This window comes from Hemiscyllium ocellatum, chromosome 8, assembly GCF_020745735.1.
Source record: "Hemiscyllium ocellatum isolate sHemOce1 chromosome 8, sHemOce1.pat.X.cur, whole genome shotgun sequence".
Taxonomy (NCBI): domain Eukaryota; kingdom Metazoa; phylum Chordata; class Chondrichthyes; order Orectolobiformes; family Hemiscylliidae; genus Hemiscyllium; species Hemiscyllium ocellatum.
In genome coordinates, this window is record NC_083408.1 from 22,730,981 (window position 1) to 22,758,701 (window position 27,721).

General features: G+C 45.6%; 1 protein-coding gene across 14 annotated transcripts in view; it reads left to right on the forward strand.

Moving 5' to 3' along the window:
- Nucleotides 1–27,721, forward strand: part of ptgr2 (prostaglandin reductase 2) — a 102,876-nt gene that overhangs the window by 11,619 nt on the left and 63,536 nt on the right. For 6 of the 14 annotated variants that reach the window (XM_060828671.1, XM_060828673.1, XM_060828672.1 and 3 more), the window contains exons 4-11: nucleotides 1,863–1,981; nucleotides 4,819–5,010; nucleotides 10,826–10,996; nucleotides 11,971–12,180; nucleotides 14,083–14,204; nucleotides 17,194–17,281; nucleotides 18,854–19,016; nucleotides 19,924–19,963. In XM_060828671.1, coding sequence (XP_060684654.1) covers nucleotides 1,863–1,981; nucleotides 4,819–5,010; nucleotides 10,826–10,996; nucleotides 11,971–12,180; nucleotides 14,083–14,204; nucleotides 17,194–17,281; nucleotides 18,854–19,016; nucleotides 19,924–19,931 — 1,073 coding nt within the window. In that variant the 3' untranslated portion in view covers nucleotides 19,932–19,963. Of the gene's footprint in view, nucleotides 1–1,862; nucleotides 1,982–4,818; nucleotides 5,011–10,825; nucleotides 10,997–11,970; nucleotides 12,181–14,082; nucleotides 14,205–16,220; nucleotides 16,506–17,193; nucleotides 17,282–18,853; nucleotides 19,017–19,923; nucleotides 19,964–27,721 lie in introns of those variants that run through there. The other 8 variants (XR_009644950.1, XR_009644949.1, XM_060828678.1 and 5 more) reach the window with 6 other exon arrangements.

Genomic DNA, 27,721 nt, shown 5'->3' on the forward strand with positions numbered 1-27,721 from the left:
GGTGCAGTAGGTGAGGTCTGACTGTAGGTGGCGTAAGTGGCAGAGGACGGTGCGCTGTATCCAGAGATTAATGGGATAGGAGGTGAGGACCAGGGGTGTTCTACTCTTGTTGCAGTTGGAGGGGTGGGGTTTGAGGGTGGAAGTAAGGGTAGTGGAGGAGATGCGCTGGAGGGTATTGTTGACCACGTGGGAGGGGAAATTGCAGTCCTTGAAATAGGCCATCTGGGATGTTTGGGAATGGACTTGCTCCTCCTAGGCACAGATATGATGGAGGCAGAGGGATTGGAAGTGAGGGATTACGTTTTTATAGGAGGGGAGGGGTGCCGGGGTGGAAGGAGCTGTTGTCAAGGTAGCTGTGGGAGTCTGTAGGTCTGAAACAGATGTTCGTGTTGAGTTGGTCACCGGAGATAGAGTTAAAGAAGTCCAGTAGGGGGAGGGAGGTGTCAGAGGTGGTCCATGTGAACTGAAGGTCAGGGTGGAAGGTGTTTGTGAAGTTGGGGAAGATTGGGAAGGCAGGTCACTGACTCTTGTTTACAGGGTTTGCTGAGGTGACCCTTTTGCTGTTCAGAATTCTGCTTCTCAATCTTCCTTCTCCAGGTACTTCACTTGTTTGCAGAAGGTACAGGGTGACTGGTTCACACTTAAAAGATCTCTGATTTATTCCTTAAAAACAAAGTTCACAGCTCCTAGCAGCAGATGAGGGTATCTTCAGGTCTGAGTTGCTTTTTACTGCAGAGCAGAAACAGCTCCTCCCCTTTCAAAGGTCCATTGGGTTATATCCTAAACATTCACATCCCCAATCTGTTTAGCTACTTAGGAGTCACTCTCAAATTTGTTGACAGGCAAGGGGACCTTTCGGCTGTGAAATGGTGACAATGACAATCCGATACTTTTTGCTAGCCAAATCTCCATTTGTACACAGCCCGTAGCATTTGGAGCATTTGGAACGAGGTTTTCCCCACTGAACAAGTAACTATGTAAACAACGCTTACAATGGGCAACTTGTTTTTAAAGCATGCAACAATATTTAGCTTTTAAAATAATTCTTTTTCCCATTTCAGTCCATAATCAAAGATGCAGGAAAATAGGAAGCCACCGTCCTCGCAATCTCTTTTGAAGTGTTAGAAGATCAGATTAGATTCCCTACAGTGTGGAAACAGGCCCTTCGGCCGAACGAGTCCACACCGACCCTCCAAAGAGTAACCCACCCAGACCCATTTCCCTCTGATTAATGCACCTAACACTAAGGGCCAATTCACCTGATCTGCACATCTTTGGACTGTGGGAGGAAACCGGAGCACCAGGAGGAAACCCACGCAGACACGGGGAGAATGTGCAAACTCCTCGCCCGAGGTGAGATTCGAACCTGGGACCCTCGCGCTGTGAGGGAGCAGTGCTAACCTATTGTAAGACTCTGTGAATATCCACGCCAACTTTATGTTCACGTTAATCTCACCACATCAAATAAAACCCGTGTGTTAGTAACCTCACACAAGGAATAGCTGAGACTGCCATGCTCTCTTAGGTTAAAAAAAAGTCTCTTCTCAGGATCAAGACTTCACTTACAAAACCAGCATTTGTTGCTCATCTGCATGTGGCCAATCTGGATAAGGACAATAGAATTGCCTTTGTAGGGAGACATTACTAAACCATTGGTTTTTTTATTGTAGCCTGCCAGTTTCAAGGTAATTTTTACAAATGTTTGTTTTAAAGGTAAAGCAATTGAAATTTGCTGTAATTGAATGTGAGTCCTGTAGATTACTAGTCTGGTAAACTCTGTGATCTATGGCTCAGGGAAGAGGGCGCCCGGATTGATCTCCAGCAAAGGAGTATTTATGTTTCCTCCTTCCTCCTGTCCGCAGGGAAGAATGGAGAGCCAGTTGCTGAGAATTTTAAGGTGGAAGAGAGTTACCTGCCTCAGGATTTGCAAGAGGGGCAAGTGAAGGTTTGCACCAAATTCCTGTCTGTGGATCCTTACATGGTAGGTACATGTTCCTTTTGGGTTGCTCGGGTGCAATGTTTACCTCAACGTTTGTTTCTCAGACGTAATGTCAACCTTTTAGACAATCGAGAGTCCATCACAATGCTGGACTTGTCTTATCAGGAATCTTTTATCAACTAGGCAGTGGGAGTGAGGAGGGAAGTTCAAGTTTGCATTCCATACGCAGCATATTCTGCCATTATTTGTGCACGAAATTTTACAAAATGTCCAAGCTTTGCAGTATATTACTGGTACAGTATATAAATTACTGTAAAGAGGGCATCAGATATTTGGAAACTGGGTTGTATGTTTAGATCAGCAGCTATACAGCAACCCATTACTCTGCAAAGATGATTCCACATTTTAGTGGCTTCACTGCATTAACTAACATCTCTAACAACAATAATCTAATAATCTCCTCTTGACATTCAGTGGTGTTACTGCATTCCCCACCATCAGTCATCCTGAGGGGTTACCATTATCCAGAAATTCAACTGAATTAGCCATACAAATACTTGTGGCTACATGACCCAGGTTCGATTCCAGCCTGGGGCGACTGTGCAAACTCCACACCGACATTCTCCCCATGTCTGTGTGGGTCTCCTCCGGGTGCTCTGGTTTCCATCCACAGTCCAAAGATGTGCAGGTTAGGGTGAATTGTTCATGCTAAATTATCCGTAATGTCCAGGGATGCATTAACAAGGGGAAATGTAGAGTATTAAGGTAAGGGAATGGGTCTAGGTGAGTCACTCTTCAGAGGGCCAGTGTGGACTTGTTGGGCTGAAGGGCCTGTTTCCACACTGTAGGGATTCTAAAGAGCAGGTCAGAAGCTAGGAATCCTACAACAAGTAACTCTCAACCTGAAGGTTGTTGCAGATGCATCAGCCTTTTGCGCTCTGCCATCATTTCAGAATGGAGATATTTTGTACAGCTTTCTGCTCCTGCTGTGTGATCGGCTGCTACCATTTACTGACAGGATTGCAGAGCCAAGATCTGATCAATTGGCTGTGGGATCACTTAGCTCTGTCTATCTCTTGCTATTTTTGCGGTTTGGTGTGCGGTAGTCCTGTTTAGCAGCTTCATCAGGTGGTTACCCTATTTTCGGGCATGCCCTCCTGCACTCTGTTGAACCAGGGTTGACCCCCTGGCTTGTTGGGAATGGCTGAGTGGGGGATATGCCAGGCCATGAGTTTACAGATTGTGCTGGGGTACAATTCTGCTGGTGTTGATGGCCCACAGCGCATCAGGGATATTCCATCTTGGATCTGTTTAGCACAGAGAGAGTTCCACAAAACATGATGGAAGTTATTCTCAATATGAAGGAAGGACTTTGTCTCCACAAGGACTGTGCAGTGGTCACTCTTACTAATACTGTCGGGGACTGATGTATCTGCAGCTGGCAGATTGGCAAGGAAGGGGTAAAGTATGTTTTTCCTTCTTGGTTCCCTCACCACTGACTGCAGACTTAGTCTAACAGCTGTGCCCTTCAGAACCGGACCATCTCAATCAGTAGTGCTGCTGCCGAACCACTCTTGGTGGTGGGCATTGGCGTTCAGATGTGGAGTACATCTTTCTCCCTCCAAGTTTTAGGAATAGGGACTTAAAACTGTGTGTCAACTTTCTAACTCAGAGGTGAAAATGATACCAGTGGAGCCATGGTTGACATTGGCTCCTTGCTTCCTTCAGTGTTCAGTAGGAGAGGATTTGTTGCTGTTTGTGCAGTTCAGCTGTCAGGATTCTTACGTTACAAATGCGGCTGCGGTTTCAACAATAAAGCACTCTGAGACACTGCGGAGAGGCGATCTGTTTTAAGTGCTGAATTAATCCTTTAAAATCAAGGCCATGGGATCTTTTGCGTCCAACTATGGGGTTAGACTGGGAAACATAAAAATAGGGAGCAGTACAGCACAGGAACAGACCCTTTGGCCCACTATGTTGGTGCTGACCATCATGCTATTCCAAACTAATCCCATCTGCCTGCACGTGGTCAATATCCCTCTATCTTGTGACTGTTCACCTGTCTGTCTAAGTGACACTTAAACGTTACTTTAGTACCTGCTTCTGCCACTCCCCTCAGCAGCTGATCCAGGCATATTTAAAAAAAAAACATTTTTTTCACACATCTATCTTTTAAGCTTCTCCTCCTCTCTCACCCTAGACCTACACCAGTATTTGCCGAAAGTAAGATGCTGGAGATGAGAGTCGAGATTAGAGTGGTGCTGGAAAAACAGCAGCAGCATCCGAGGAGCAGGAAAATCGATGTTTCGGGCAGAAGCCCTTCATCAGGAATAGCTTTTGCCCAAAATGTTGATTTTCTTGCTCCTTGGGTGTGCTGCCTGACCTGCTGTGCTTTTCCAGCACCATTTCCACCAGATCCGCACCTCGTGTAATTTGGTGGATTACACAGGAAGAGCCTTGGTTTACCATCACATTGGAAGGTGCTGCACTCCTTCAGCACTGAACTGTAGGAGTCATTGAGGCGAGGGTGACCAGCACATTGGGGCATCCCGAGGTTGTAAGGCAAAGCACTCGCTGCATCAGTAGTAAGTCAGAGCAAATCGGGAGAAATTCCTTATCTGTGGCAGGGAAAGTCTGAAAGCCAGATCATCCAGACGCACGTTCGTACAAAGGGAACGGCATTCAAAGCTGTTACAGACAGTGGGGGCTGAGATTGGTTAGAGAAGGGTTACAGAACCCCAAACTAATCCCATTGATCTGGACGGCATACTCTTGTCCCCTGCCCCGCATTCTTCTCATTACTCAAATCTTCACTGAGCTGCTGTGGAATTGATGAGTGTCCCGGCATTTAATGTTTGCCTTTGATTTGATCTTGGCAGCGATGCAGGATGAATGAAGACACTGGTGCAGATTACCTGCTTCCGTGGCAAGTGTCGAGTGTGGTGACTGGTGGAGGAGTGGGTCTGGTTGAAGACAGTAAACACCAGAACTTTCGCAAATGTGACGTTGTGACTTCGTTCAGCTGGCCCTGGCAGACACGAGCCGTTGTGGATGGGGCTGTCCTGACTAAGGTAGTCTCTCTTTGCACCACGTTCCTTCCCAAAGTTCAAGGTCATTGCGGTGCTGCCCTCCATCGCTTCCCTCACACCTACTCTTAAAATGTCACTTATCTTCCAGGGGGTGGATGGTGATGTTAGGTAGTATCTGTGGGCCAGTAACGCAAGGGGCCCCAGGTCAATCCTCTGGGGATATGGGTCCAAATCCCAACATGATACTCATTAATCCAGAATATAAACAGTGGCTCAGTGGTTAGCACTGCTGCCTCACAGCGCCAGGGACTCAGGTTCAATCCCAGCCTCGGGTGACTGTCTGTGTGGAGTTTGCACATTCTCCCCGTGTCTGTGTGGGTTTCCTCTGGGTGCTCTGGTTTCCTCCCACAGTCCAAAGATGTGCAGGTTAGGTGAATTGGCCATGCTAAATTGTCCATAGTGATAGGTGCATTAGAAGGGAGCAAGTGAATGGGTTACTCTTCGGAGGGTCAGTGTGGACTTGTTGGGCCAAAGGGCCTGTTTCCGCATTGTAGGGAATCGTAAGAAAGCTGGTCTCAGTGAAAGCAACTATGAAACTAGTAAGACTCCATCTTTACTAATGCCCTTTTTTAAGAGAAAGAAATCTGCCATCCTCATCTGGTCTGGCTTACCTTTTTTAAATTCTCTGCTGGGGCATTGACTTGGCTGGCTGGCCTTTGTTGCCCTTTGAGAAGCTGGTGGTGAGCTGCAGTCTGGGTGCTGTAGGTTGACCCACGGTACGCCCCACTAATGGTGAGGGAGTTCCAGGATTTGGATCCAGTGATGCTGAAGGAATATGTTTCCAAATGTGGGTGGAGAGTGGCTTGGAGGAAAACTTGGAGGAGGGTGGTGCTCTCGTGTATCTGCTGTCCTTGTCTTTCTTGTAGGAAGTGGCTGTGGATTTGGAAGGTGCTGCCTGAAGGTAACTCCAGACTCGCTACAATATGGCTGACTCCTAACCACCCTCTGAAATTGCCCTTGTACTATGCAGCTTGAGAGGCTGTTAGGGAAGGCAGCAAACATTAGCCTTGCCAGTTACACCCAGATCCCATGAGTTGTAAATAAATATGCAGAATGTGTTTCTGTAGCCCTCTTTAGTGTATAATTTTATTTAAAATTGTTTCTGAGACTCCATATTGGGGACACGTTTTGCATTGTGGTAAATGGTGTTGCTGGGGGAGAGCATGTTTTCTCATTCCATGCAATTTCGGCAAAGAGGTGTAATCTTTCAAATGGAGAGGAGCCAACTACAAAAAAAACACTCCAAAAATGTACGGAATGTTGGTTGTTATTCGAGAGGGGCTGGAATAAAAGATTGAGAAGGTTGTGTTTCAGTTGTACAGAGGGGGCCTTGGTCAGTGCCTTAAAGTTAAATTACAAGGACAGACTAGGCTAGTAGTATTTTAAATATTAAATGTGAAGGGATAATTTAATTGATATAATTAAAGGATTTAATAGAGTATGTATTTGCTTTTTAAAAGTTTCTTCTGAAGAGGAGGGTCCAGAACAAGGTGTTATAACTTTCTTTATAATAAGGCGTTATAACTTTACAACAAGACTGGTAGCAGAGGGCTCCACAGTGTGGAAGGGGGCCATTCAACCCTTCGACACACTGACCCTCGGAAAAGCATCCAACCCCGACTCAACCCGAACCCCAAATCCCCTGTCAGCCTGCATTTCCCATGGCTAACCCACCTACCCTACATATCCCTGGACACTATGGAACAATTTAGCACAGCCAATCTGTCTAACCATCTGTGGGAGCAGACCCATGCAGACACTGGGAGACCGTGCAGACTCCACGCAGACAGTCACCAGAGGGTGGAATCAAACCCAGGGCCCTGGTGCTGTGAGGCCACAGTGCTAACCACTGTGTCAGCCCGTGACTCCCTGAACAAAGTGTGGGGAGAGTCCTGTGTAAATGTTCAAGACCAAGATTGGAGAGATCTGGAGCAAACAGAGTTCAGGTACACGTTACCCACATGATCTTACAGAGGGGTAGAACAGACTCCAGGTCTAAATGGTCTCTCCTATGCCATGTTCCATTTTTTGGGGGGTTAAAAAGAATGTCCATCTTTTATTGGAATTAAGATGTTGAGAATGATCTAATCCTGAGTTTTAAACATCAGAATCTTATTTCAGATAGGAACGTGATCCTCTGAGTTGGGTTTTTTAACTTGATTCAATTATGGGATGAGGCCTGCGTTTTATTGTCCATCTGTAAGTCGAGATCCATTGCTGTGAGGCTCCAGGCACGTGTAGGCCCAACCAGATAAGGAGTCAGCCAGCATAAAGGAGGCCCTTCTTCCCTGCATGAGCTCTCTGGAAAAGAGGTGAAACTAATTGGATCATTCTTCCAATAATTGTGCCATTCCCCACCCTCTAAGTTGTTGAACCTTTTTTCCTTTGAAGCAGTGCACTCTTGACTGTAACCAGCCGTGTTTAAACAGCACCTCCTGTTGGTTGGAGGGAGCTGGGTAGCTCTGATGAGGATTTGCTGAGGTTGGTGACTCACTGCTGTGCTGTAATAGTCTGCAAAGTCGGAGTGACTTGCAACCCTGTGATCACCTCATTCAAGATAGAAGCTGACAACCTAATAACATAATTCATCACATTGGAGAAAAGAGATGCTTTGTTACCATGGTGATTATTTAACTGGAGCAGAAAAATATTCAATTGAATTGTTCGGATAAATGAAAGGAGCTATTGAGAGGATCCTGTGTCAGAATTTCTGCATTTTCTTTTTGTGTTTAGTGCACCAGAAGTGAAAGAGGCTTTTAGCATTGAGCTCGCATTAATGTGACATTCCAATGTCCAAATATGAAGTTCCAACACAATTAGCATTGTATAATGTTTTCCTTGTGTGCAGCCTCTGACCAGTGTGTCAGTCTCTGAAGCATAGAGAATGCTGGAGAAACTCTGTGGGTCTGGCAGCATTTATGGTGAGGAAACAGTTAACGTTTTGAGTCCAATACAACTCTTCGGGGCAGTTCTGAACTGTACCTCTTGACCAACAGATGCTGTCACACTAACTGCGCTTCTCTGGCACCTTCTGTTTTTATTTCGGATTTCCAACATCGCAGCATTTTTTTGCTTTTGTAAGTAGCTGGTTGGTCTGAAGACTGGTTACCAGTTATCGATGACAATGGCCTTGTGTCAGTGAACAACCGTGTGATCGGCCCTCAAGCTGGAGAGTGTTTCTTTCAAACATTGACAATTGGGGCGGCACGGTGGCACAGTGGTTAGCACTGCTGCCTCACAGCGCCAGAGACCCGGGTTCAATTCCCGACTCAGGCGACTGACTGTGTGGAGTTTGCACGTTCTTCCCGTGTCTGCGTGGGTTTCCTCCGGGTGCTCCAGTTTCCTCCCACAGTCCAAAGATGTGCGGGTCGGGTGAATTGGCCATGCTAAATTGCCCGTAGTGTTAGGTGAAGGGGTAAATGAAGGGTTATGGGTGGGTTGTGGGTCGGTGTGGACTTGTTGGGCCGAAGGGCCTGTTTCCACACTGTAAGTAATCTAATCTAATCAAATCTACACAAAAGCAGGAGCTGTGTTCTCTGCAGTAAAAAGCATCATGCGCCAAAAGATAGTCTGTTTGACATCCATTTTCCAGACACTGTAAACTACGTGACTGATAATTAGATTAGATTAGATTACTTAGATTAGATTACTTAGTGTGCAAACAGGCCCTTCAGCCCAAAAAGTCCACACTGACCCGCCGAAGTGCAACCCACCCGTACCCCCACATTTACCCCTTACCTAACACTACGGGCAATTTAGCATGGCCAATTCACCTGACCCGCACGTCTTTGGATTGTGGGAGGAAACCGGAGCACCCGGAGGAAACCCACGCAGACACTGGGAGAACTTGCAAACTCCACACAGTCAGTCGCCTGAGGCGGGAATTGAACCCGGGTCTCTGGCGCTGTGAGGCAGCAGTGCTGACTACCGTGCCGCCACTAATTGATAAATCAAAGACTTTTACTATTGGGAACTAGTCCCTCTCTATTCCTCCTTCAGTCAAGTGGAAGTATCTGGAGAAGGAAGACTGGGAAGTCATGTTGAGGTTGTACAGGACATTGGTGAGGCCTCGTCTGGAGTACTGTGTGCAGTTCTTGTCACCCTGTTATAGCAGGGATATTGTTAAACTGGGGAGGGTTCAAGAAAGATTTACCAGGCTGTTGCCTGGAATGGAGGGAACTGCCAGAGAAAGGGTTGGATGCAGTTGCAATTACAATGTTTAAAAGACATTTGGATAAATTCATGAAAAGGAAAGGTTTGGAGGGACATGGGCCAAGCGCAGGGAACAGAGTTAGAGTGGACTGGTTGGACCGAAGGGTCTGTTTTTATGCGGTGTGACTCTATGATGATTCAACAATTTTGGTCTCATTGATCACAGTGTTGTACCTTGAACCCTGCTTGCCTAGGCATGCTTCCCTCCTCAGATTATAAACTACAGTGGACAAATGACACATTGTAGCATGGCAGACTTTGAGTGAAGTATTAACTACACATGATGTGATCAGTTACAATTGTCAGAAATCAGATGATACCAGGTTACAGTCCAACAGGTTTATTTGAAATTACCAAGCTTTGAGTGTTGCCCCTTTGTTAGGTGAAGTGAGAGAGAAGCACACAGACACATAATTTATAGGTAGAGGGATCAAAAGGTGGTACAAATGGTGTGAGTGGAGTGTTGACCGGCCAAATAATGAGTCTTTGCAGGTGATCAAGAAGGTTAGACAGTGTGAGAAAAGTGTCAACAGCTGAATAACAAGTGAAGGGAATAAATCCGATTTAAATGAGATATAGCGATAAAACATTAAAAATAAGGTGTACTGGAGACAAACCAAACAACTGGAATTATAGAATCCAACAGTGTGGAAACTGGCCCTTCAGGTAAAAATGTACAGTATTGTGTAAATAAAGCCTAGATGATGTGAGAAAAATCCTTTTCACACAGCAAGTAGTTAGTGTGTAGAACATGGAGGAGACCGATTCAATTGTGGCATTCAAGAGGGCACTAGATTAGATTCCCAACAGTATGGAAACAGGTCCTTCGGCCCAACCAGTCCACACTGACTCTCCAAATGGTAACCCACCCAGACCCATTCCCCTACATATACCCCAGACTAATGCACCCACTCTGTGGGCATCTTGGAACGCTATATGGGCAAGTTAGCACAGCCAATTCACCTAATCTGCTACATCTTTGGATTGTGGGAGGAAACCCGCACAGACACGGGGAGAATGTGCAAGCACCATACACACACCCACCTGAGGCTGGAATCAAACCTGAATCCCTGGCGCTGCGAGGCAACAGTGCTAACCACTGAGTCACTGTGCCGTCCACAGTGTAATAATAATGTAAGAGTTGCATGCTGAGGGTCTAACCTGTATGTACTTGCTAATTTGCTCTCTTTTTAGTCAACCCTAATGGACTTTGTAGATTTTTAACAGTGGTCATTTTAATCAAATTCACTGGGCAGAGTCCCACAGGATTGGGTGAAGGCATTCGTTCTGTATTGAGCTCAGTCTTGCACTCTGGGCAAAGTCAGTCTTCCACTTCATTGGCAATGTTTAGAAAGAAGGAAATCCCTTCAGGTTGTTACAGCCAGTGAAGTCCTTGTGAAATGCAGTCACTGTTTCAGGGGAGGAAAAGTGACACCAGTTTTGACCCAGTATGTTTCCCATCAACAGTGTGAGGAGGATGATGGTAACAGCACCCAGACCCTGTCGTTGGCTCGGCTGCGCGGGTTGGGTTAAGGTTGATCTCACTTTTCTTCCGTTTCATGTGACTGTTTTGTCCACTTCCTAGATTGACCCTGAGCTCATTGACGGGCACCTCTCCTACATGCTGGGTGCTGTGGGAATGCCTGGCCTCACCGCTTTGCTGGGGGTGAGAGAGAAAGGTCACGTGACACCCGGAGCCAATCAAACGATGGTTGTCAGCGGTGCAGCAGGAGCCTGTGGGATGTTGGCGGGTCAGGTAACCTCACCATCAACGGAATTGGAGAGAGTTTAGGAAAGCTGTTGCTGGGACTGGAGGGTTTGGGTTATAAGCAGAGGGATGGATAGGAGGTTTTCACTGGAGCTTGAGGGTTGACCTCAGATATTTATAAAATCATGAGGGGTATAGATCAAGCGAATAGCAAAGGTCTTTCCCTTAGGGTGGCGGGGGGTTCAAAACTAAGGGGCATGTTTTTGAGGTGAGAGGAGAAAGATTTTAAAAGGGTCGCGAGGGACAATATTTTCACACAGAGGGTGGTTCATGTTTGGAATGAACTGCCAGAGGAGGTGGTAGATACAGGTGCAGTTACAACGTTTGGATAGGTACATGGATAGGAAAGCTTTAGTGGGATATGGGCCAAATGCAGGCAAGTAGGACTAGTTCAGTTTTGGAAACCTAGTCAGCATGGACAGGTTGGACTTAGGGGTCTGTTTGCGTGCTGTATGACTATGACCCACTCTCCTAGTGTATCGTGAGTGGAGCTTGCTTGAATAGCATTAATGAACTGCATTCTGATAGCCTGGTCGCACATCACTCAATTGATTGACCTCTGGACTAATAGTCTAATACCATAACTGCTATAGCATAGCACAAACAGTGACTCCCTTGATTAGTGGGGGGCAAAATCCAGAAAAGCCAGGATAGCATCTAGGGCGACACAGTGACTCAGTGGTTAGCGCTGCTGCCTCACAGCTTATACTCTGGAGATGTTAAATGAGATCAGTGAGACTGAGAACGTTGGTAAACTCTCCAAAGGTAAATTCAAAGCTGTGTGTCTGTCAGTTGGAATATAATGAAAAAAATGCTCCTTTTATAATATACGGATGTATATTGATGGGATTATGCAATCGCATCTCCTGTTCGGGAAACTTGACATTCTATTTAATTTCCAGTATGTTCGGAGGCAGCAGGCTGATCTGTTTAACTGTCTAACATTGTCGTGGTGCCCGCAGATTGGTCGGCTCGAAGGGTGCTCCCGAGTTGTTGGGATCTGCGGCTCTGATGAGAAATGTCAGATCTTGGTCAGCGAGATTGGTTTTGACGCAGCCATCAACTACAAGAAGGATAACGTGGCGGAGAAGCTCCGGGAATACTGTCCAGCCGGAGTGGACGCTTACTTTGATAATGTTGGTGGGGATATCAGCAACACCGTTATAAATCAGGTAAAGAGAGCAAAGGATGGAGGAATGGGGAGGCTGGGAAGTCACTGAGGTTTGTTTCTTCCTAATTGGGTGAAGGATGGTAACTTGGATAGAAATGCTAGGGAATGTAGGGAAAAGGTAGGAGATTTTGCACAAGATAAGACATGAGGGGTTGAATAGCTGCCTCCTGTGCTGGAACATCACTGTTGCTGATCTTCATTTCCCCAGTTTGAAATGGAATATTACTCCCTTTCTTCAAATTATACAAACCTTTTCCTTCCCTTGCAATCTGATGGACTTTGCGAAGCCTGCTATGCCAGTGGGAACCTATACCACTGGATTCACTGACTCCAGCAGCTCACCCCAATTGGTGCCACAACTGCACAGACAAAGTACTGAAGTGCTGTTGAACTGTCTGAACTCTCCTACTGACCTGTCATCGGTGCACCTCGGAACCTTCTTGTTATTCCTAGTAATGGGTGAAAGGGCAGGTCAGGAATCAGAGTACCTACATCTCAGTAAATTCCTGTCGCCCCATTCTGGCCCCCCCAAACGGAAGGCTCTTATGACATTGCTCCATCTGCAACAACAATTTGCATTCATATAGTGCCTCAAATCTTTCAAACCCCTTCACAGGAGTACTGTGCAAACAGTTGGCCAAGTCACATGGGGAAATACAAGGAGCAGTGGGCAAACACTGGTCAAGGAGGAAGGTTTCAAGCAGCCTAAGAGTGGGTCCCAAAAGCTAAAGCCTTGATACTTGTAGGTACGTCAGGCAACGTTAGAGTGATGATCCATCGACTTCAAACTCATTGCCTGGAAATATGGTGGAGGTGAGGCATTCGAGAGCACTGGATGGTAACTTGGATAGAAATGCTAGGGAATATAGGGAAAAGATAGGAGATTTGCACAAGATAATGATGTTTGTTTGAAGAGGCTGAATAGCTGCCTCCTGTGCTGGAACATTCTGATTCTTGTGATATATGTTCGTGCAGCAAAACTCCAACTGTCGGCCGGGGCGGGGAGGTGCAGATGGAGGTGTTAATGATTTCATTTGTCCAAAGTTCTCCTCCCCTATAATTCTGCAGCTGGGGGAATATCCTTCTTTCAAAACAATCCTGTTCTCCTTTACAGTCATAGAGATGTACAGCATGGAAACCGACCCTTCGGTCCAACTTGTCCATGCTGACCAGATATCCTAACCCAATCTAGTCCCACCTGCCAGCACCTGGCCCATATCCCTAAAAACCCTTCCTATTCATATACCCACCCAGATGATTTTTAAATGTTGCATTTTTAAATGGCAGCTCATTCCATACACGTACCACCCTCTGTGTTGCCCCTTAGGTCTCTTTTACATCTTTCCCCTCTCACCCTAAATCTACGCCCCTCTAGTTCTGGACTTTCCTCACCCCAGGGACAAGACCCTGTCTATTCATCCTATCCATGCCCCTCATAATTTCATAAACCTCTATAAGGTCACCCCTCAGCCTCCGATTCTCAAGGGAAAAGATGATACTCCCTTGTTTCAGATTCCCCACCAGAGGAAGTTGTGTCAGTGCAGACCCAAGAGTCTTTTCTGCATGACATCATTTGAAGACTAATAGATAAATTTTAAAAATCTGTTCACCTTTTGACTTAAGGGCTGAAAGGGGATACAAAACCTGTTTGTAAAAGCTGCCCACACAGTTTAATCCTGTTAGTCCTGCTGTAACTCCACCGTCCTAACAGTAACAGGAGGAGGCCATTCAACACCTCAAGCTTTTTCAGCCTGCTGTTCGAAAAGATCATGGCTGATTTGACGCCTAACTCCATGGCTCTAACTTTGCTTTACCTCTCTTGGGAAACTGGTGCCCCATAAAGAAATACTGCTCTTTTCTAAGTCTTGTCTTGCGTATCACAATATCTGTCTCTTCAATGCAGATGAATCCGAACAGTCACATCATTCTTTGTGGACAGATCTCCCAGTACAATAAAGATGTGCCTTACCCCCCTCCGCTGCCACCTCCCATAGATGTGATCCTAAAGGAGAGGAATATCAAAAGGTAAGGGAAACATTCCACTCGCCAATACCAAGGGGTGCCCCATACTTGTACCTTCCTGCAGTGCCCTCCGACAGGGATGATGCCACTATTTGAAGATTCGTGAACAGACAGAGCACCCAGTGAGTTTAGATTACTTAATGTGGAAACAGGCCCTTCGGCCCAACAAGTCCACACCGACCTGCCGAAGCGCAACCCACCCATACCCCTACATTTACCCCTTCACCTAACACTACGGACAATTTAGCATGGCCAATTCATGCTAACCTGCACATTTTTGGATTGTGGGAGGAAACCAGAGCACCCGGAGGAAACCACGGGGAGAATGTGCAAACTCCACACAGTCAGTCGCCAGAGGTGGGAATTGAACCCAGGTCCCTGGTGCTGTGAGGCTGCAGTGCTAACCACTGTGCCACCCTGGCTCTTCACAGATGTTACCAGACTCTGGGTTTCTTGAGCATTTATTCCAGATGTTTAGCATCCGCCTTTGTTTGTTTTAGTGAGCTATTGAATTCAAGGGCGAGATCCTGGGCGAGATTATGGGCGGCACGGTGGCACAGTGGTTAGCACTGCTGCCTCACAGCGCCTGAGACCCGGGTTCAATTCCCGACTCAGGCGACTGACTGTGTGGAGTTTGCACGTTCTCCCCGTGTCTGCGTGGGTTTCCTCCGGGTGCTCCGGTTTCCTCCCACAGTCCAAAGATGTGCGGGTCAGGTGAATTGGCCATGCTAAATTGCCAGTATTGTTAGGTAGGGGTAAATGTAGGGGTATGGGTGGGTTGCGCTTCGGCGGGTCGGTGTGGACTTGTTGGGCAGAAGGGCCTGTTTCCACACTGTAAGTCTAATCTAAAAAATCCTCTGGGGTCAGGGATTTGTTACCCTGAACAAGGTCATGACTATGTGTCTTTTTTTTTCTCTCTTTATTTTGTCTCTCTCTCACTCACACTCTCTCTCTCTCTCTCTCTCTCTCTCTCTCTCACTCACACACTCTCTCACTCACTCGCTCACTCTCTCTCTCGTCCAATGTCTCCGTTGGACGAGCTTTGAGCTTCATGGTCACTTGTTGTTGTTGAAGTCTCGACAATACTCAAGCAGACGGTGTCCATGATAGAGCCTGCAGATACCTGCTTCAGTATTCTCAAAAGGTAATTGTGGGCCATCCTACAGCACACTGACTGCAGTGGTTTAAGAAGGCAGCTGACCACCCCTTTCTGAATGGGTAACCAGGGACAGGCCCGGCAGTGACACCCATGTCCCATGAGTAAATCAAAAAAAGATTGCCATGAGGCGGCTGGTTCCCACAGATGGGTGAACGTATGGCAACTTGAAAGGTGTGATACTTGATCTGACACAATAATCCTTATTGTCAAAACTTATTCTCCAGAAAAAAAAATTCCAGGACCCCCTGGCCGTTGTGCACGGTTAGCTGGACGGACACACACAAAGTTTGACAATCACCTTCATCCCAGCCCATTATCAAACTCTCTTCAAATGATATTCTGTGGTATTAGTTGGAGGATGCTAGACTAGTCCAATTCTGCAACTCCCCTCCTCAGCCCGTCCACCCCAGCAGGGTTCCTGGGATGGACCAATGAACTATATTTTGGATTCCATTCTCATCTCTTCTCTTCCCCCCAAACAATTGAAAACTAAGCCTGTAGACTTATTACAATGCAGAAAGATGACCATTCAGGCCATCAAGTCCAGCCTGTTTCACACCCACCTCCCTCAGCCTTTTTTAGGAAGATAAGCAAGTCGACTTCCTTCAAGCACCTGCTCAATTTTCTTTGAAATCATCTGTTATTTCTGCTCCCACCATCCTTATGGGCCAGGGGTTGTGGGTTATTACCACTCAGTGTAGGATAATTTTTCCTCTGATTTTTTTTTTCCTTTTTGTATCTGTTGCCCACACCCAGAGATCTGTGCTGCTTTGTCTTTGTGTGATCAGCCAACATGGAACAGGTTTTCCTTGTTGCCTGTATCCATTCCTGTCATCCTTTTTTTTTCTGATTCCTTACAGTGTGGAATCCAGGCCTTTCGGCCCAACCAGTCCACACCGACCCTCCAAAGAGCAACCCACCCAGACCCGTTTCCCTCTGACTAATGCGCCTAACACTATGGGCAATTTAGCATGGCCGATTCACCTAACCCGCACATCTTTGGACTGTGGGAGGAAACCCACGCAGACATGGGGACAATGTGCAAACTCCACACAGACAGTCGCCTGAGGCTGGAATTGAACCCAGGTCCCTGGCGCTATGAGGCAGCAATGCTTGTACATCTTGATCGAAATGAAGGAATGGGGGTGAGTCTGGACGGCTGATTTTGTCTTATATTCCTTATTACATACACACCAATTTTCCCACCTTGCCGAGGTTCCCGAAATCTTAATTCTGAGTGGTGGACAGAGTGGTGGTGTTTTCTTCTGTTTCTCATTCTGTGGAGGTGCTTACCACTGTCAAAGCCTGCCTTTGCTGCCCATCTGTAATTACACTGGAGATACTGGGGCTGAACTGCAGCCTTGAACCACTGCAGTCCTTGGGGTGGGAATTACAGGATTTTGACCCAGCGACAGTGAAGGAATGCAATATATTTCCAAGTCAGAATGGTGGGGAGCTTGCAGGGGGTGGTATCCTTCTAGATAGAAGTGGTCACTGGTTGGGAAGGTGCTGTACAGAGATGCTTGGCAGATTTTCTGTTATTGAATTTGGATGCCGGTTTTTTTGAAGTCATGGAGTCCTACAGCACAGAGACGGCCCTTTGGCCGAAACTGGTCCGTATCGACCAAAACAGATTACTTACTGCTGTCCATTTTGAGTTGCAATGTCCCAAGTGCAGTGGTTTTGTTCTGTTCCGGTATCTTTGGTGTCTGCATGTTTAAACTGAAACTCGCCTTGTTTGCTCACAAGTGTTGTGTTGGGTGAAGTATTTTGTGGTCTAATTGTGATGTATGCCTCCTCTTGTCACCGCTCCCTTTCCCTTGTGACCTACAGAGAGAGATTCCTGGTGCTGAATTATACAGAGAAGTTTGAGGTGGGCACGATGCAGTTGAGTCGGTGGCTGAAGGAGGGTAAACTGAAGGTGCTGTACTGTATTAAGCTGTGAGCTTGTTGTTCTCTGCATTCCTTTGGTTTTTTTTTTAAAAAAAGCAAGACAGATTCCTGGTCAGAATGGAGACGATTGGCCACTCTCCTGTCAGTCACATCTGGAACATACTCTCCTGGAACTGACTGAGTTTTCGTCATAGAATCCCAACAGTGTGGAAACAGACCATTTGGCCCATCGAGTCTGCATGGAGCCACCAAAGACAAACCCACCCAGACCCAGTAGCCCCTGCATTTCCCATGACTAATCCACCAAGCCTGCACATCCCTGGACGCCACAGGGAATTTAACATGGCAGATGTCCTCCTACTTCAAAGACCACAATTTTCTCCTCTCCTATGATCAACAATGCCCTCATCTACATCATCTCCATTTCCCGCACCTCTGCCCTCAAACCTCACCCCACCCCAACCACAACAAGGTGAGAATTCCCTGGTCCTCATTCCAACGCAACATCCTTTGGCATTTCCACCACCTGCAGACTGACCCCACCACCAAAAACATATATGTCTTCACCAACCCCCCCCCCCCCCATCTCCCATCCATTTTCCATAGGGACTGTTTCCTCCGTGACTCCCTCATTAGGCCCACACCCCTCCTCCACACATGGCATCATTCCCTGCAGCCTCATGCTTCCCTCTTATCTCCCTTCAGGACCCCAAAGAATCATTCCAAGTCCAGCAGAGATTCACCTACATTTTTGCTAGCCTGATTTTACTCCATCCGTTGCACCTGATGTGGCCTCCTCTACATTGAAGAGACCGTGCACAAACTCTGGGACTGATTCAGGGAACATCTATTGTCCTTACGCTCCAATTAACCCTACCTCCTGTGTGCCAGCCATTTCAACTCCCCGTCTCACTGCTCCATCATCAAAGTAAGGCCACAGGTAAACTGGAGAAGGAACGCCTCCATCTTCTGCCTCTGGAGCTTGCCACCTTATGGAATTCACCAGCTTCCAAATCTCCCCACTCCTCTCGGCATCCCAGGTCAAGCCCTCCCTCTCTGTCCCCTTGACATGACCTAACCTGTCCATCTTCCTTCCCGCCTATCAGCTCTACCCTTCCTACTGACCAATCACAATCAGCTCATACCTGCATCCACCTATTGCTATCCCATCTACCTTCCCCTAGCCCCACCCCACATTTGTTTCTCAGCCCCTTTTCCTCCTCCCCAGATCTGATTCTGACATTCCAGCATCTGCAGTCCTCACTGTCTCCTAATCCACCCAACCTGCACATCTTTGCATTCTGGAAGGAAACCAGAGCACCCGGAGGAAATCCATGCAAGACGCAGAGAGACTATGCAAGCTCCACGTTTGTTTGTTTTAAATCTGTGCACTTAACCATTCTCCACTCGCTGCATTTGGATGGAAAAATGATCCTGCTTTGATTGGGAGGCTTAGCAGTAGTTATGGTTGCAAATTCTGTTACTGCAGTTCATAGAGACTTTGTTTAAAGGCAACAGACTGTTTATGGTAAGGGGATGCAATGCCCAATTTGTAAAAAGGACAACTGTTGATGTGTAATCTTTTGCTATTGGGTCCCAGGGTCATTGGTGTCAGATTTGGAAATTGCCTCAGCTGCAGTTAGATCTGGCTGTGTTCCTGAGTTCACCTGGTGAATGGCTGCACTGCTCTCTGGTTGTCGGAAGCCGGGATGAGTCGGCAGAAACAGAGTGGTTACTCCCCACCTCGGCCAAGTGGAGCTCTGGTGGGTCGATCATCCGTGAAAGCACTGCAAATGGAGACATGCAGGGGACATGGGAGGAGGGGAAATAGTGTTTAACCTTTCTAACTGCTCACTTTATCAACTCCTACCACCACCTCTGCACTCTCCATCACAGCTAGAGTCACGTGGGTTAGAGTAATGGCTGCCAAATGTTCATGTCAGTTCCTGGAGAGTGGGTCTTCGTTGTCCTTGTTTTATAGAGTCATGGAGGTCTACAGCATAGAAGAAAGCCCTTGCCCCATTAGGTCTACACTGGTCGAAAACAAGCAACTGACTGTTCAATTACCAGTGCAAGAACCCCAAATATTGTGATTATGCCTTTTTTTTGTCTGTGTGAGTGAACAGCACTTGCTAATGAACTGACATTGTGAAGTTCAATTGTTGCAAATCAATAATCTCACAGGGCAGCCCAAGCTGACCAAGACACTGCCCTGAGCTGTCAGTGCCAAACCATCACTCTTCCTGTTGGTCCTGTTTTATTTTGTTGCACGGTTGTGTTGATGGTAGTTCAGCATGAGCTGTAGATAGCAAGGGAGAAAATATCTGCAGGCACCCGTCCCCTGCTAACAGCCTCCAGCCCCAGTGTCAGCTCCAAGTCGCTGCCTCATGCCACTGGGTGGATGTTTTTTGTGGGGAAACTGGATGGATGTCTTGGAGTTGGAGGCTAACTGCCAGGTTACTTAGGTGTCTGTTAGTGATGCTGTCCGTGCTGCAACTAGCAGGAGAGCTGAAGAGGGAAAGGCAGATCTGAGCTGAAGCGAAGAGTGCTATTTTCCTGACCAGAGGCCAGCATTGTGCTGACACTTGACGCAGTAATGTGTGAATAATAGGGCCCAAAGTAGGAATATACAAGACCTGTTGACAGCTCTCTCAAATATTTCTCCTGCAGGTTCGTGAGACAGTGGTGAAAGGACTGGAAAACATTGGAGGTAAGGGAACAAGCAGAGATGGAAATGGCTGGAGAAACTCAGCAGGTCTGCTAGCTTCTGTGAAGGGAGAACAGTGTTAATGTATCGAGGCCAGGTGACAGTTAACTTTAGACCATGTGCTCAGATAATTCTGTTTTCCCCTCTTTACTTTCTAATTAGCTTTTTTGTACAACATGTCCAGCTAAGATAGTGACCCCTAGTTTTAGTTTCTCCCACAAGGGAAAGTGACTTTTCAGCATGCACTCTGTCAAATCCCCTCCGGTTCCTGTACACAGCAATAAGACCACCTCTCATTCTAACTCCAATGGATACAGACCCAACCTGCAGTGTTTAGCTCAGAACACTGAGGATCTGGGGATCCCTAAAATGCTGAGAGATCCTGGCTGACCTTAAGAAGAATAGTGATCCAATGGATCTAGAACTCTAGTTACATCAGGGTTGCTAACTGAAGAATTTAGTTTTGTTTAAATGCTGGCTGGCAGTTTCTGTGAAACGGTGAGGTGTGTGAGCAACAGTTGCCAAAGAGGATTGTAGTACCCGATTCTGGCAAGCTGGAACACGTAGCAACATTAAAACATGTTCAGTTTTCAACTGAATAGGTCAGATTAAACAAACAACTGAAAGGAATAGGGCACTGTTGATGTCAAAGGAAATTGCAGGAGGTTGACCATGAGACAAATAGCTAGTAAATATCTAAATTGCTGTGTTTAGAAATGGCAGGTGACTGTGTAAGTAAGACCAGAGTTAGAGCACAGAATGTAATACTTAAGAGATTTGTTGATTCCTTTCAAACCTGGAAACTCAGAACTCTGATAAAATAGAGGCAGTTCACTCTGGAATAAGTATTTTTTAATAAGCTGGAGGACACACTTCAGTGGACAGATTGTCACCACCTTTGCTGGATTGCAAACCCCACCTTGGATCCTGTTCTCCAGGTTCTGGATTGGTCTTGAATGATGACAGTTTGAAACCCTTCAAATCCAGTTCCAAAAGTTGGTGCATTTACTTTTTTATTAATATTGCAGGTATTTTCACGTAGTGAGGCAGTGACCTGATCACTATAAGCTCAGCGAACATCAAAACCCTTTTGGGTGATGCTGAGTGAAGGGAGAGGTCAAAGGGTGCCTTATTCCCAGAGCACTGCCATCATAATTATCAAAACTGGCCAGGTTGGGAGGTGGCTTTGAAACATGGTAATGCTACCTTTCAAAAGATCTTCAATAAAGTTGCATATTAGTCTTATCCCTAAGGTCAGAGGGATGGAATAGATGGAGAAGTATCAGAGTGGATAGCAAACTGATTACAAACAGAAAACTGTGATTCGGGCTTTCGGATACTTACTCAGACAGACAGAAGGTGTGAAATGAATCTCACACATCGCTGTTCTTCATTTATAGAAACACTTTGGGAATTGGAAATAAAGTTTCAAAATAGGCGGATGGTACCGAGTTGACGAGGAAAGGGGAAGTAGTGAATACTGTAATAAGATACAGGCAGGTATTGATTTAAGAGCAAAGTGGGCATGGAAATGATAAATTAACATCAATGGTGTTCCGACACTGATCGGAAGAGTCCCTGGTAATCACATACCATTACTCCAAAGTTAACCAAAAGTGAAAATGTTTCATTCGATCACCAGAATAGCCCAATTGTTTAATCTTTCATGCTGTTACTCAGAACGATAGAGTCTTTCACTAGGTTTCTTCAATAAATTCAAAACTACCATATATACTCTTGTATAGGTTGAGTTTTTAAGGCCATTTTTAAGCTGAAATTAAGGGGTCGACTTATACGTAAGGTATTGTTTTCAAGGGTATGAAATTCATGCTTGGCATGAGTCAAAAAATGGACATATAAGAGCCAGATCTCTATATAAACAATAAAAAGGAAAAAGAATTATGGCCATTAGATTTTTTTTTAGATTAGATTAGACTTACAGTGTGGAAACAGGCCCTTCGGCCCAACAAGTCCACACCGACCCGCCGAAGCGCAACCCACCCATACCCCCACATTTACCCCCCACCTAACACTACGGGCAATTTAGCTTGGCCAATTCACCTGACCCGCACATCTTTGGACTGTGGGAGGAAACCGGAGCACCCGGAGGAAACCCACGCAGACACGGGGAGAACGTGCAAACTCCACACAGTCAGTCGCCTGAGTCGGGAATTGAACCCGGGTCTACAGGCGCTGTGAGGCAGCAGTGCTAACCACTGTGCCACCGTGCCGCCCATAAATTTTTATCTACAAAATAACTGTTTCCATTCTGCCTGCTATGGTAGAACGGCACTATCACAGTTTTCCAGTTACCAGTACCGTAAAGTGTGTGTAGATATGTTAATAGGCATACCAGCAGGTGGTCAGGCCATTTACCAGGGGTGTTTGTACAACACCCAATTCATGTAATAGAAATAGAGGAGCAGTAAAAACAAAAAGACTGATAGAATTTTATGAAAAGAAGACCACATGAAACTGTTAATAATATAAGACAGCCTTGAGAAACAAGGGTCAACTTACACATGGGAGTATATGAAAAGTATCAGACTTTTTGACTGAAAGTAGGGGGTCGACTTGTACATGAGGTCAACCTATAACAAGTATATATGGTAGCTTATTAATTATAAACAAAGCTTACACTTTAAAACAAGTTGAAAAACTGATTATCAGCTAAGTTACTGTTCAGAATTTAAACTTTGTTCTGTACATCCCAAATATGCATGCATGTGAGGAAGTGACCAAGTTGATAGATGAAGGAAAAGCTGTAAATGGACTTTAGTAAGGGGTTTGATAAGGTTCCCCATGGTAAACTAATGGAGAAAGTGAAGTCACATGGTGTGGGCGGCACGGTGGCACAGTGGTTAGCACTGCTGCCTCACAGTGCCAGAGACCCGGGTTCAATTCCCACCTCAGGCGACTCTCTGTGTAGAGTTTGCACATTCTCCCTGTGTCTGCGGGGGTTTCCTCCAGGTGCTCCAGTTTCCTCCCACAATCCAAAAATATGCAGGTTAGATTAATTAGCCATGCTAAATTGCCCGTAGTGTTAGGTGAAGAGGTAAATATAGGGGAATGGGTCTGGGTGGCTTGCGCTTCGGCTGTTCGGTGTGGACTTGTTGGGCCGAAGGGCCTGTTTCCATACTGTAAGTAATCTAAGTGTGTGCAGGGTGTTCTAGCTAGGTGGATAAAGAACTGGTTGAGCAACAGGAGACAGAGTAGTAGTTGAAGGGAGTTTCTCGAAATGGAGAAAAGTGACCCGTGGTGTTCCACAGGGATTCATTGCTGGGGCAACTGTTTGTGATATACATAAATTATCTGGGAGAGGGCATTGTTGGTATGATCAGCAAGTTTGCAGATGACACAAAGGTTGGTGGAGTAGCAGAAAGCATAGGGGACTGTCAAAGAATACAGGAGTATATAGATAGACTGGAGAGTTGGGCGGAGAAGTAGCAGATGGAGTTTAATCCAGGCAAAGTGAGGGGATGCATTTTGGAAAGTCTAATTCTAGAGCAAATTGTACATTAAACGGAGGAGCCTTGGGAAAAGTTGATGAGCAGAGAGATCTGGGAGTTCGCGTCCATTGTACCCTGAAGTTTGCTGCACGGGTGGATAGAGTGGTCAAGAATGCAGATGGTATGCTTGCCTTCATTGGACGGGGTATTGAGTATAAGAGCTAGCAGGTCATGCTACAATTGTACAAGACATTGGTTTGGCCACATTTAGAATACCATGTACAGGTTTGGTCGTCAGATTACCAAAAGGATGTGTTTGCTTTGGAGAGGGTGTAGAGAAGGTTACGAGGATGTTGCTTGGTATGGAAGGTGCGAGCTGTGAAGAGAGGTTGAGTAGGTTAGGATTGTTTTCATTAGAAAAAAGGAGATTGACAGGAGACCTGATACAGGGTAGACAGACATAAGCTTTTTCCCCAAGGTGGAGGATTCAATACTGAGAGGTCACGCTTTCAAAGCAAGAGGTGAAAAGTTTAAGGGGGATACACGCTGCAAGTACTTTACACAGAGGGTGGTAAGTGTCTGGAACACGTTGCCAGCAGAGGTAGTAGAGGCAGGCACGGTGGATTCATTTAAGGGGTGTCAGGACGGATGCACGAGTAGGTGGGGAGCAGAGGGATACAGATGCTTAGGAATTGGGCGATAGGTTTAGACAGTGGATTTGGATCGGCTCAGGCTTGGAGAGCCAAAGGGCCTATTCCTGGGCTGTAAATTTCCTTTTATTCTTTGTTCTTTATTTACACGGCAGTCAACTCTTACCAAGATAATCTGAGGTTTAAAAAGGTGTGAACTCCAGTATAATTGACTTTGTCAGCATCGTGATCTCAGTGACAATGAGTTGTCAAAACTATGTGTGTGGTGTGTTTTTTGAGGGGGTGGGCATCTTTAAAACAAACTTCAGTTTAAATGAAAGTGAGTTTGAAGTCTTAGAACGGAAGTAACAGTTTTTAAATCAGAATGTTCAAAAAGTTCCATATCCCACATCCTCCAGTCTTTAAATAAAACTGTGTATTCCCACCAACAGAGATGGTGTATTTTGATAATACACCACTATAATAATCCACTACTCTGACGTTGTGAAGCTATATGATTATTTTCAATATGAAATGGGAGCAGGAGTAGATCATTTGGCCCTCCAGACTGTTGTAGCATCTATTAAGAACATTACTGATCTCCCATCTCAACTCCACCTTCCTGCACAACTACTTAAGTTGCTTGACAAGGGTAGATGTTGAGAAGATGTTTCCAGTAGTGGGCGAATCTCAAACCAGGGAACATAGTACCTTCATTTAAAACTGAGATGGAAAGGAATTTCTTCTGAGGGCAGTGAATGTTTGGAAATCTCTACCTCCAGAGAGTTGTGGAGGCTAGATCATTGAAACTGTTTAAAAGTAGATGGACTTTTCTGATGGCTATGAGCTGGCATGATAGAGGAGGTGAGGCCCAAGGTGGATCATCCATGATCTTATTGAATGGTGGGGCTGGCCTGAGGGATTGAATGGCCTATACCCTGCTCCCACGTTCTGTTGATCCAGCTTTCCCTGAAATGTCTGTATTCCATGTTCTCCCTGTGATAGTGAATTCTATGTTCTACACAGTTACGGAAGTAAGGAGTCAACCGGTTAGATTGAGATGAGAAGAAATTTCTTCAGTAGCAGGGCTGTGAGTCTTTTAAAGTTTCTACCCTAGTGAGTTCTGAATGCTCAATCATTTGAGAATAATCCAAGACTGAAATTGATATGTTTTGGGGACAAAGTTCATTCTAGAACTGTAGATGGAGTTTAATTTACCATAGATGTGAGGTGCTTCACTTTGGAAAGAAAAATCAGGGCAGGACTTAATGGTAAGGTCCTGGGGAATGTTGCTGAACAAAGAGACCTTGGTGTGCAGGTTCACAGTTCCTTGAAAGTAGAGTCACAGGTAATTAGGAAAGTGAAGAAGGCGTTTGGTATGCTTGCGTCTATTGGTCAGTGCATTGAGTATAGGAGTTGGGAGGTCATGTTGAGGCTGTACAGGACTTTGGGCAGGCCACTTTTGCATGCAATTCTGGTCTCTTTCCTATCAAAAGGACATAATGAAACTTGAAAAGGTTCAGAAAAGATTTACAAGGATGTTGTCAGGGTTGGAGGATCTGAGCAATAGGGAGAGGCTGGGGGGGGGGGGGGGGGGGGGGCGGCTGTGTTTTCCCTGGAGCATTGGAGGCTGAGGGGTGACCTTTATAGAGGTTTATAAAATCATGAGGGACATGGATAGGGTAAATAGACAAAGTCTTTTCCCTGTGGTGTGGGAGTTCAGAACTGGAGGGCATAAGTTTGGGGGGGGGGAGGTGGCAAAGATGTAAAATGGACTTGAGGGTAATGTTTTTCACACAGGGTGGTGCATGTATGAAATGAGCTGCCAGAGGAAGTGGTGGATGCTGACACAATTACAGCATTTAAAAATCATCTGGATGGGTATATGAATAGGAAAGTTTTAGAAGGATATAGACCAAGTGCTGATAAATGGGACTAGATATATTTAGGAATGGACAATCTGGACCAAAGGGCTTGTTTCTACGTTGTATACCTCTATGACTAGTGAACACAGTCTGAGAATTAGGGCCAGATTATTCAGGAGAGATGTAAGGAAGCACTTCAACATACAAAGGGTGGTAAAGGTTTGGAACTCTTCCACAAATGGCAGTGGCTGCAGGATTAGTTGTTAACATGAATCTATCACAGATTTAAAATTAAGTAAATGTATTAAGGAATGTGGGCCAATGGGAGGGAGGTAAATGATGTTCAGCCACAGGTCAGCCATAATCTCATTGAATGGAGGAATAGAGTTGAGGTGCTGAATGGCCTACCCCGTTCCAATGTACTCTAGGTGTACCCTCACCAACACACTATACAGTTGTGACATGTCTTCCATGTTTTTAAACTCTAACCCCCTAGCAATAAAGGTCAAAGTCCATTTGGCTTCTTAATTCCTTGATGCATTAATTTGTTTCAGGCACAAGAATGCCCTGATCCTTCTGCATTGTACTTTTTTTTTTTTGGTGTGTCTCTTCATTTAAATAATAGTCTATCTTTTGATACTTCCCAGCTGAGGTACATGACCTCTCACTTTTCTATATTCAACGCCATCTGCCATGTTTTAGCCCACTCACTCAACCTGTCTATATCCCTTTACAAATTCAAAGAGTCGTACAGCAGGGAAACAGATCCTTCAGTCCAACTTGGCCATGCTGACCATCTTCCCAAAGTATATAGTCCCACTTGCCTGTGTTTGGCCTATATCCCTCTAAACCTTGCCTCTTCATGTACTTATCCAAACGTCTTGTAAACACTATACCTGCATCCAGCACTATCTCTGGCAGTTCATTTCATACATGAACCACTCTCTGTAAGAAGTAAAGTTGTTCCTCATGTCCCCTTTTTAAATCTTTCTCCTCTCACTTTAAAAATATATGTCCTTAGTTTTGAACTCGCCCAACTTTGGGAAAAGACCTTTGTTAGTCACCTTATCTATGTCCCTTGTGGTTTTACAAAACCTCCCTCAATCTCCTATGTTGTAGTGAAAAAAAGTTCCAGCCTATTTTTATAACTTGTCCTGTACAACCTCAACATGACATCTCAAATCCTACACTCAAAAGGTCTGAGCAATGAAGGCAAGTGTGCTAAACGCCTTCTTAACTACCCTGTCTACCTGTGATGCAAAACTAAAGAATTATATACTTGGACTCCTATATCTCTGCATTCCACAACACTACTTAAGGCCCTACCATTAACTGAGTAAGCCCTGCCCTTATTGTTTTACCAAAATGCAACACCTTACATTTATCCAAATTAAACTCCATCTGCCACTCCTCAGCCCACTAACCCAATTGGTCACCACCTTCACTGTCCACCAATTTTGGTGTCATCTGCAAATTTACTAACCATGCCTACGATAAGCTCAAATCAAATCATTTATATAAATGGCATACAAAAGCAGAGCCAGTACTGATCCCTATGGAACATTATTGGTCACAAACCTTCAGTACGACAACCCTCCACCACCACCTATTGTCGAGCCAATTTTGTATCTGATTGACAAGCTCACCTTGAATCCCATGTGATCTAATCTGACTAATTAGTCTACCGTGCGGAACCTTATCGAAGGCTTTAGTAAAGTCCAAGTAAACAGCATCTACTGTTCTGCTCTGCTCTCCACGATCTTTGATTACTTCCTCAAAAACTCAATCAACTTTGATACATTATTTCCCTCGCACAAA